The 11,253-nt window shown below is 54.7% G+C and overlaps 1 protein-coding gene across 1 annotated transcript in view; it reads right to left on the bottom strand.

The window, feature by feature from the left end:
* The window catches only part of DGAT2 (diacylglycerol O-acyltransferase 2), an 83,378-nt gene that overhangs the window by 22,615 nt on the left and 49,510 nt on the right, over window positions 1-11,253 (bottom strand). Inside the window, exons 3-4 of the mRNA XM_045293088.1 lie at window positions 3,573-3,710; window positions 96-130 (exon numbers count right to left, since the gene is read on the bottom strand). Coding sequence (XP_045149023.1) covers window positions 96-130; window positions 3,573-3,710 — 173 coding nt within the window. The remainder of the gene's footprint in view (window positions 1-95; window positions 131-3,572; window positions 3,711-11,253) is intronic.

Raw genomic sequence — 11,253 nt, forward strand, 5'->3', positions numbered from 1 at the left:
CCCATCACTAGGAAGGTGAGGACCCATTGTAGCACTGAGATGACTTGGAGCTGTTTTTCCACCTTAGACCTATTGAGCCAAGTGATGGAGAAGAGGTCCTGGAGGGCCGAGAGGATGCTGGAGCCAGTTCCTGCAGCAGAAGGGAGATGTCAGTCTGACGGTACCCTTTGTTTGAGCCTCAAAGTCCTTACCCCAACCTACTTCTCACATGCACCTTCCTGTATGTGAGAGGAGCAGGGGCACACACCCTGACCTCATCACCCAGTTGCTTTGTAAACTCTGGGCTGTTCACAAGCTTCCCTTTGCCTGCATTTCCATATGTACCCCTTCTTCAGGGCTGTTTTAAAGCCTAAATGTGCTTTCTAAAGAGATTAGCCCTAGGCTCAGGCCTTGGGGAAGCTCTTCTGTCAATTCTCTTCCCTCCCTGGGCTCCAACCAAACTATGCCCTTATTCTTTATCTGGATCTAGGACAAATATTGATCTTTGGTATCTGTGTCTGGTAGGCCAAGGACAGAGGTTCAATATCCAATATGCAATGTTCCCCCAACCCCTCCAAGTGTACTTTGAGCATCTCTAATCCTCTCCCCACCCTCCTTATCTCCAGGGCTAAGACCTCTTTCTCAGCAGTTGAGTGAGTCCCTTTTCCACCTACAAAAACATCAGCAACAACACCACCTCCATCAGATAGGAACACAGTCCTTGAGAGGGAGAGTCGAGGCTCCCAACTAGTGACCAGGAGAGGGCCCCATGGTCAATGAGCTGCAGGCAGCCTGGAGGACACCAAGAGCCAGAATCATGTTTGCTACCAAGGAAGTACCAAGCCTTGGAGTTAGGACAAGATGTGCCTGTTTAATTGGCTTTGGGGTTGTGTCCCCAGGAATGATGCCCTGGGCTCCACCAGCTGATGGGCAGTGGGACCAGGCAGGCTAATGATTCTGGGAGAGGTAGCTCCATCTAGCAGCTAGATCAAAAGGGTGGGGCCCTTCAAACCCCTGCTCCTGCTGATCCCGAACTGCAGACCTTTCACTCAGCACATCCTCACTGAGTACACACTGTGTGCTCGCCACCTTCCTGCACACCCACTCTGTATAAGGCCTGATGGTGCGTTCCACACCATCTCAGCCTGGCGGGTTTTGTGAACGTTCACCCTTGCCTACCTTCTGGGAGTGGGAAGGGAAGGGATTAGGGGCTTGCATCCAACCAACCTCTTGCATGTCTTCCAAATCTGTACAACACTAAGACCACAGTGGAGTTTGAAAGGGACGAATTCCTCTCCAGGTGAAAGCAATCAACCACTTCAGTTTGTGGAAGGCACATAGGGATACACAGGTTTCACAGTGAAAAATCCAGCCCTGTTCCTTAACACAGTTCTGGGTCACACCTCCATCCAGGTCTGAGACCTTCTCACTGTGTGACACGGGGGATGTGTGTGAGCGATCAGCACAGAGCAGGTGCAGATGCTCAGGAGCAACTAATGTTCCAGATCCATGCCTGATACGGAGCTGGTGGTCTGTGGGCTCATAAACCCAAATGAAGTGACTGGACTGCAGTTGTTCCAAGTGCTTTGCTCCGAATTGCTCCTTTATCTTCTCTCTCAAAATCTTACCCTTGCATATCCTTCTGGGGTCCGATAGTATTACCCAATTTGACAGGCAGAGAGACTGAGGCCCCATGGGCAAAACTGACTGGCCCAAGGTGGCTCAGGAGTAGGGAGCAGAACTGGAACCCAGGATTCCTGCCCCTGCAAAGGACACCTCCCCTCGCCCTACAGCACCTGCTGAGTACAAAGGGCTCTGCCAGTGGGGCACAGCAGGGCCAAGGGTGGCCCATAGTCAAGACCTGGCAGTGCATCTAGAGGGGAGGGAGAGGCCCAGCAAGGCCCTGGACTCCAGATCCGACACTGAAGTGCCTGCATTAGTGCACAAGTGTCATGGATGTTAGAGGATGGGTGGAAGAGTGGCTGAGTCCCTGCTCTGAGTTTGTGGCTGGTGGGGCCCCTGGGCTAAGCAGAGAGCAGAATGCACTCTAGTGTCTTCCTGCTCTCAGAAAGCCCAGGTACTGTAGCATGAACACTACTGGGTCAGGGAGACAGTTGGAAAGGCAGGGCCTTGGGCCCCAGCCTAGATCTACTTGGTCAGAATCTGCAGCTTAACAAGGTCTCCAAGTCACTGACGCTTGAGAGCACTGATCCCAAGTCCAAAGGCAAGAGGGCGTAGGAGGCACTAAAGGCTACCGCCTCCTGGTAGGGTGTAGGCGAAGGGCACCGGGGACCACTCTGACATCTCTTGACTGATGGCTTCTTAAAGCAGGCTGGACCCCAAGGTTGTGGCTCACCCAGTGCTGAAGGACAGGGCTTCTTGCCCAGCTCCCTGCCTTTGATCAGGGCCAACCCACTGTGGCTGATGGCAACCCCCCACTTGGGGACTGGGGACAGAAATGCTACAGGATGACCTTTCCCCAACTGACCTATCTCCAACCATCAAGAGGACCTACAAACCCTGCCTTATGCCTAATCCAGATCCTCCTGCTAAGCTTATGAGGTTAGATGACTCTAAGGTTAAAGTGGAGGAGCTGTAGACGATCTTGTTCAAATCACATCCCGTTATTGTGACTGGCTACTGAGGGCCTGAGGGGCTCTTGCAACCCCAGGAGGCAAGGTCGGCCAAAGCCTGGGCACTTCCCCGGAGGCTCATTCTGCTCTCATGCGCCTGTGCAACCCCAACTCCTGCCCTCAGACGTGCCCCACTAACCAAATGAGAAATGCCCGATAAGTCCACTTAGGGCCCAGGATGGGGACTTAAGTGAGATGCCGAGGTAGGGCCTGCAGAAAGGGGGCCAAAATGCTGCCACTATAGGCCTGGGCTCTCTCAGCCAGATCATCCCAACCTGGCTGATCACAGAGTCCAGTCCTGGAGCTGCCTATCTGTAGAAGCTGAAACCCAGGAAGCCCCCTGTGCATCAATGAGTTCTCATGTCACACTCCTTCCCCTTGCCTGGCCCGCTGGACGAGGTCCTCTAACCTGTCTTTCAAACCCAGGTGGGGCAGCAGGTCTTCCAGATGGTCTTTCCTGGGCTCCCAGTGGCTCACCTTGTACTAAGTGCTGATTACAAATCCATCCTCCCATCAGACTGGGCCAGGATGGTTCACCTAGGTCTGGGCACCGAGTGGGGCCCAGCAGGGAGCCCATGCATCTAGCTGCGAGAGAGGGAGAGCAGCTGCTCTGACCACCCCTCGAGCCCCTCAGCTCCCACCCCACAGGGCTGGGTGCCCCACAGTGTTGGGGGCCCTCTGAAGCTCTTCCATAGGCATTAGGCCTCCTACCTGCCTGTGAGTTTGGTGATGGAGAAAAGCTTAGAGAAGTGACCTGACCGAGGTCATGCGGCCAGCATAGGGGCAGAGAGCTGGGCTCAGTTTAGGTCCAGTCACCAGGCCTGCACTGGCCCCATGTGCATGCAGGCTTTCCTATGTCTCTGCTCTCTTCTCCCTACCACAAGATGTGTGTGTGTGGTGGTGGTGGGGGGGGGGGTTGTGGAGAGAAGGGAGGAGGACAGAGGAAAATGAAAGACCTACTTCCTTTCAGAGGGCAAGCGAGGCACAGGTCTCCAGGCAGCAGACCTTGACGTTCCAGTCCCAGACCTTGGGGCTCTACCATTGTCTCTGGGTAACCATGGCCAAGGCAATTCATTTCTCTGGGTTCCAGTCTCCTATCTATAAAGCGGGGAACCGGGGAGAGAAATGAATTGCTTGGGCCCTGTGGGTGCTCTGACTCCAGACTCTGAGGACCAACTCCTGAAGACTCCACTAACTTGGGACCTAGCAGCTAGTTCTCCACCTCACAGCAGCCCTGGCTTGGTTGTCCAGGCGGTCAGGGAAGGAGGGGTCCATACCAGGCAAACTGGTATGGGTATCCTTTCTGCAGTCCAAAGCCACCACTGCCACCACTTTCACACCCAGCTGGACCATTCCCAACTCCTGGGTGGGGCCAGATGGAAGCCCCCGCATCTATCTGAGTCCCATCACACCTGTGCCCTCACCACCCTCCAGCCTCTCTCGGCACACCTGTCCACCCCCACACTCTCACAGCATCAGCCCCATCACAGCCCAAACACCCACTGCCTATCCAGGGGACTGACTCATAGGGACCCTACAGGACAGAGTAGAACTGCCCCTGCAGGTTTCTGAGGTGGTAAATATTTAGAGAAGCCAACTGTCACCTCATTTTCCAGGTTTGAACTGTCAACCTCCAGCTTGAAGCTGAGTGCATTAACCAATGCAACACCCTAGTCCCGCTTTGTCCCATCCTAGTCTGGGCCTATTCACTTGGCCCCTTTGCTAGTGGAGCCTGGCAATCAGGGCTGGCCCGAGTTACCAGGTGCCCAGAGCTCTGCCTGGGGCCTGATGAGAGGAGACAGCAGTCTTGGCTGCTGAATGGGTGAAAGATTCCAGAAGGCCAGCGGCTGGCTCGGGCTAGGACCACCAAACTAGACTGAGCTGCCAGGCAGCATGTCCACGCCAACCCTACCACTGAGAACCATGGAGACAGTGAGTAACCTCCCTCGGCCCTCCCTGAGCCCCAGTGTCCCACCTGGCAGGTGGGCAGAACCAGTACTGACAGAGTTCTTTGCATGGCAGAAGCTTGAGGCAAGCACAAGCCGAACAGACCCAGATACGAACAGCCACTGCTGGCCCATTTCACCACTTGCCCACACGGCTCATTTGGCCCTTCCAACAAGCCTGTGAGGTGGGGATCCCTACCCTCCTGTCACAGCTGAGGAAGAAGCCCGGTGAGGTTAAGTGACTTGTTTCAGGTCACCAAGCAAGGCGGGGTGGTGGTGGGGAGAGTTTAAATAGGCAAATAGGGCAGAGGGAGGAGCACTGCCGCGGGTGCTCGGAGCAGCTTCCCACTACCACCCCAAAGTTAGCACCTCCCCCAAGATGATGGTGTGCTTCCTCTTCCGGAGAACAGGCCAGGCAGGGCTTGTCAACCCAAGGGCTGAGGAGGAAACTATGGCGAGCTGGACTACCTGCCACAGGTCAGGCTAGAGCAGCGACAGACTCGAGGCAGGTATTTGGGTTTCGAGTCCCTCATCATGCACACTGAGGCCACTCAATTGCAGGCTGGTCCCCATAAACAAATCAGCCCACGCCCACAACTCAGAATCACACCCTCAGCTCCGGGACAGCTGCCTGCTCCGCCCCATACCAGGTCCCAAAGGGAAGAGGGCCATCTACAGACTGGCTGGGCAACGATGCCAGCCCTCCACACCTCCCACCTATGTCTGCCTCTAGCTCCCTGATTGAGACCCTGTTGCCAGGGCTAAGCCACAGGTGCCACCCAACACTCACCCCACCCCACCCCATCCAGAGGCCCAGCCCAGGGTGGGGGTGGTGAGGGGGTTGTCTGATAGAGTAACCAGAAAGGCCACACCCCTAGACCAATGAGACCCTAGGGATTGCTGGGCTCCTTCTCAGACTCAGGCGGTGAAGTCTGAACCCCAGCCCCCTCAAACAAAGAAGGGTCTCCCCACCACCAACCTGCTTTGCTCGGTGGCCTAAAGCAAGTCACTTAACCTCACCGGGCTTCTGCTTCCTCAGCTGTGACAGGAGGGTAGGGATCCCCACCTCACAGGCTTGTTGGAAGGACAAAGGGGAAAAGAAGTGCACATCGGCATTTACAAGGTGACTGACGCATAGCTGCTGTCATCGCTAGTCATCTATAGGAGCGATGGGTAACCATCAAATGCAATACTGTTCAAGAGGTGCGTGGTCTTGAGGTTGTGCTAGAAGAGGGGCTATTGGCAGGAGGGCTCCAAGGAAGAGGTGAGGTCTCAGCAGGGCATGGGGGAGGGGGGCAGAAGAGCAAAGTGGGCAGTGACTTGGAAGAGAAGTGCCCAAGCAAAGACTTGGAGGACGTTAGGAGGAGGCAGGCCCCAACACAGAATGGTCAACATCCTGAAAATAGCCAGGGGGTTGTGGGGGAGGCAGAGGGCTACACTTAACCCAAATCAGAAGTTGGGCACAGAGAAGTCATAGGAAAGAGTTTAAATAGGCAAATAGGAACTGGAGGAAGTGGGTGGGGTCAGAGATAACACCTGAAACACGCAGGTTGCCTCAGAAGTGCCAAGCCTTGTTCTGGCTGCCAAGGAGGGAGAATACCTACAGGCAATCGCATGATGTAACACCAGGCAGCGATGAGAGCTATGAAGACGAACTAGAGGTAGGGAGACAGAACTAGGGGCTGAAGGATCCCATGGTGTGGTATGTGGAACAGGAGGCACTGGGCAGGGATGGCCTCCTCCAGGAGACAGGAAGGCATTGTCTACAGAAGAATGGATAGGCCACAACCCTGGACAGCCCACACTGCTTCCTCCTCCACCTGGGGAAAGTGTGGGCCTAGAGAATGTGCAGACAGGAGGCTGGGAGGCAGGAGAACCTGGCCCCTACCTCACAGGAAAGGTGCTCTGTGAGTCACTTCCTATGCAGGCCTCAGTTTCCTCATTCGCATGGTGGTGCTAATACCCACCCTCAGCAGACTGTGGGAAGGACTGAATGAGACAGGCAAGGGCTCTGTGAAAAGAAAGGAGCAGCTTTGGGAATTCTGGGTGATTATCCAGCGGGCCTCTGCGTCTCCTGTCTAATGGGGTCACCGCCCCTTGCCCTGCCCTGCTGGGGACCACAGGCTTTGGCGTCGCCTCAATCTGGGGTTTACTTTTTGGTTCTGACTCCTACCTGCTGGGTGGCCTTGAGAGTCCCTTCCCCTCTCTGAGACTGTTTCCTCTTAAGGTCCAATCCAGGGTCCTTATGAAGGGCGTGATCAATTTAGGGCAAGGGGCCGGAGTGTCTGGCACATCTGCTGGGGAGTTAGAAAGATGCCAGGGCTGTGAGAGAGGTATGAAAAGCCTGAGGCTCTTCAAGTGAGACTGTCAGCCTGCTCACATTCCCAGCCCCAAGGACACCACACCTGGGTCCAAATGGACCTAAGGTGACCGGAGCACTTCCCTTGGGCTGCAGTGAAGTCTCCACCATTGATTCCAAAGGGCTGGGCACAGGTTAGCATGGAAGCTGATGGGCAGGCCTTTCTGCTCCCCAGGAGGCCCGGGAAGCTAAGCCAAGTGCCAAAGCAATGTCCCCTTCCAGGTTCCCCCAGGCATCTTACACATGTGGTAATGTCAAGGCCAGTTGTGTAAAGATGCCAGCTCTGAAGGATGAGGCCTGATGTTCAAAGGGTCCCAGGCCAGGGACACAGAGCTGTCCCAGAGACCTCTTCCCTCCGGGACATCTCCCCACACTGCTGGCCCGGCCTGCAGTCCCTCAGGCAGAGTCTTGTCTGGTCAGTTTTTCTGCACATATGTCCCAGGCACCTAAGTGGCATTGAGCGTTGACCCCTAAGATCCCAGACTGCTGACCCTTCCTCTGGGAAGACTTCCTTGCCCTCCTAGGTTTTAATGATCACCCCACCGCCAAATCCCTCCACCTCACTCTCATTGTCAGCCTTTCTCATTATGGGGCAAGGACCACGTCTAATTTAGCTGGGTCCCGGTGTATAGTGTGGGGTGGGGCACAGAGCGGGTGGGTCCTCAGTGCTTGCAGAATGAATGAACACCCCAAGGGGGCTGTGATTACTAAACATGGCTTAGACAGGAGCAGAGATCAGTACAGTCCATAGCTGATGGGCCTGCACCATGAGCTTTGGGGGCACTGGGGAACAAATGTGTCCTTGGGCTACTGGGATTGGGATTAAAGGTAGAGGCAGCAGCAGAAGGCTTGAGAGGAAGGGCGAGAAGAGTGCACCCAAGGGTAACTTACCGTCTAGCCAACAAGTACTTCCTCAGAATAAGTGCACTCTTAGTAACAGCACTTCGTGGCCATCAAGTCCTTCCAGATCCCTAGTGGCCCCACAGGACAGAGTAGAACTGCCCTTGAGCATCTCCGAGGCTGCGAATCTTGATGGGGACAGCCTCATCTTTCTCCTGAAGAGGAGCTGGTGGGTTACCACAGCACCAGAGCTGCTGGTAAGTACTGTCTCCAAAACCAAACTCACTGCCCTCAAGTTGATGCCAACTCATATTGACCCTAGAGGACAGGGTAGAACTGCCCCTACAGTTTCTGAGACTGGGACTCTTCATGGGAGTAGAAAGCCTCCTATTTCTCCTAGGAAGTGGCTGGTGGTTTTGCCCTGCTATACCTTGCCGTTAGCAGCCCAATGTGTAACCACTTCATCACCAGGGCTCCTGAGACACCCTTTATTGCCAAGCTCTGTAGTACGCCAGGAGCAGCTTCAAGACCCTGCCTCTCCTCTCCTTCTTGGGCACCAGCCAGAGGCTAAGCTCTGCACCCAAATCCCACACCTCAAACACAGCCGGGGAGACAGGCTGTGAACAATTAGCCACAGAAGTCAAGGCCAGTGAATCCAGGGGGGTTACCCCATACCAGCCTACGGGGGTTACCTCAAGGAGGTCTTTCTGGGAGAAGTAATCATATAGCTCAGGTAGATGTAAAGGATGAAGAAGTACTTTCCAGGCTGCCAGGAGGAGGCAGGGGGTCAGGACCCCAGGTAGTGGGTACTGCATTTGGAAAGGCCTAGTTGATAAAGTGGAGAGGGAGGCATGGAGGAGTGGAATGCCAGGCCAAAGAGACTTGATCTCTACCTGAAGGTTAGAAAAACCACCCCACCTTCCATCCCCTCCTCTCCAAGTTCCCAAGGCAGCCAGCCAGCTATGTGCCTGTTTCTAACACGTTAGCCATCCCTTTAAGGGCTCTGTTTTGCTAACTAGGTGTTAATAATCCCACCAGGGCATTTGGATCAAAGGGAAGCCAACCCACTGGAAAACCAACACAGTGCTGTTGACTTGTTGCTCTGGGAGGGCAGGGCCTCGCCCAGCAATTAGGAGCCCTGCCTGCCTCAGGGTTCAGGCCAGAAGCAGGCCTCCTGGGACTCTACCTGGCACCTTCCTTCCCTTTCTCTACAAGGCCTTAGTTCCTCCAGTGGCATTGGACTAGAGGACACCCCGAGACAGACTAACTCAAATCTGAGGTCTTGCCAACGCGGCCTTCTGTGCTCTGCCAGAAAGCCCTGGTCATCGGTCCTCTGCAAAAGATTTCCCTAAAGGAACTGTAGCCCCCTCCCCGAGTCACTTGAGAACCCTGGGTTCTCACATCTTAGATTTTCCTAAAGCAGGGTCGGGCCCTGGGAGTTGAGGACAGAAAGCATGATCTCTCAGGATGCCATGGCCCTGACATTCAGAGGCTGTAGCCAAGTCCCTGGACGTTGATGACTGAGGACCTCTGTTGCCTTTTCCCACTCCCACCTCCTGACCCAACATGTTCGAAAAATAGCTACTGAAGTAGGAGGGGTTGCTGTGGCAACACCACCAGCTTGCAGGTGCGTCATCAAGAGGCCCCAGAATCAGCCCCTATCATACTCCATGGGTGACCGTGGGGAGATGGTTCTCTAGGGCATTCACCTGGTCCCTGGCAGAAGGTGAACCTCGTTTTCCCAAGAAGAAATTGCGGACAAGAATAAAGAGGACGGAAGTCAAGAATGGAAGTCTGACAAGGCAGGAGTGGAGCCCTATCTCTCCGGCAGAACTGGAAGGGACTACAAAGGGTCCTCTCATTCAGTGCTCTTCACTATATAGAGGAGGAAGCTGAGCCTTGGGAGGGGGGCCTTGCCCAAGGCCCCCCAGGAAGCCAGCACTGTTAGGTTCATGGCCCTACACTCAGGGCTGCTCAGTCTGCTCTGGTAGCAAAGGAAGCTCATGCCTCCTCCACCTGTTGACTTGTCACAGGGTCCACAGGCCAAGCTCCTTGGTGACCACCATAACCTGGATACTCTGCTCATGTTTCTGCCCACTTACTGATAAGAAGGCTAAGGAGCAGGGAGCAGACAAGGCCAGGCTGAGGCTTCAGGAGCTGGACAAGTCCCCGGCCTGATTCCCAGCCCGGGGGCTCTGCCCACAGGACCCTAAAATCTTCCAGCAGCAGTTTCATACCCAGGAGACGCCTTAGGTGCTGGAGGCCAGGAAACATTTACTGCACAGCAGGCTCCTTTCCCCTGGCCTGGGTGGGCCGCCCTAAGCCTACACACGGTATACCCTCAGTTTCTGGTATTCAGGTCACCAGGGGGCCCCCGCCTATAGGGAGCTTGCAATCAGGATGGACTGATGTGTCCCACCCATTCACCCTCATACCTCTGTGTTTGCTGCCCCACTCCCCAACCTTCAGACCTTCCCCATCCCCTATACTTCCTTTCCTGTGGTAGAACATTCATCCTGTAGACACCCCCACTGGTCTCATCCCCTCAAAGGCAGGCTCTGTAGCGGAGCTGTTGTGCGTGCAGTATAGGGTCTGACACCCAGGAGCAGCTCAATCAGCACCCCGAAGGACTGGCAGGCAGAGGCCCTGCCTCGGTCAGAGATGGCCACTTTCCACAGTGTCTGATATACATATCACAGTGGACAAGTGACAGGGACTAACACTATCATTAATGGCAGTTGGTTGGCACCAATTGCTAAGCAGTCAACTACTAGCCCAAAAGTTGATGGTTCAAACCTCCTCCCCAGAGATGCCTCAGGATCTCAGGAGACAGGCCTGGGAGCAGTTTCAGGAAGGTCACAGGCTAGAAAACACTACAGAGCAGCTCTACTCAGCACACACAGGGTCCCTGGGAGTCCCCGATTCTCCAGCAATGAACAACATGAGCATCATATTTGTATTTGTAGAGCACTTTCACACTGACATACCCCTCCCATCGAGCTGAACATTTAAGATCGCTAACCAAGCTCTCTTTTCCAGAAAGGGGAGTGAGAGCAGCAGCAGGTATGTGAGGAGCTTGGCCATGTTCCAGAACTAAACTAAGGCTGGCATTCTGGTCCTCTGCCTTCTAGGTCCAGGATGTGATGGGGAGACCCAGCTGTGCCCTCATGGGACTCAGTCCAGAGTCAGTTCTGTGCCAGATTGAAGGTGTCTCCCGGGAGTAGGCAGCTGCCACCCACTCAGCTTAAGCAGTCAAAGGTGGCCCAAGGCAGGCTCGGGCAATCACAGTAAGAGCCAGGCTTTCTGCCAAGAGGGATGGGGCAGCTCTCATGAGGGCCTGTCTAATTCGTTACTCATTCATCCAACAAATATTTAATGAGTGCCTACTACCCACCAGACACAGAGCTAGATGCTGGGGATCTCACACTGAACAAAGTCCCTGCTCTCGAGAGGCTGACAGTCTTGTGGAAGAGACAACACTGCCTTAATAGAGAAG

The sequence above is a fragment of the Echinops telfairi genome, unplaced genomic scaffold (genome assembly GCF_000313985.2).
Source record: "Echinops telfairi isolate 266 unplaced genomic scaffold, ASM31398v2 ScPeMD7_1713;HRSCAF=2227, whole genome shotgun sequence".
Taxonomy (NCBI): Eukaryota; Metazoa; Chordata; class Mammalia; order Afrosoricida; family Tenrecidae; genus Echinops; species Echinops telfairi.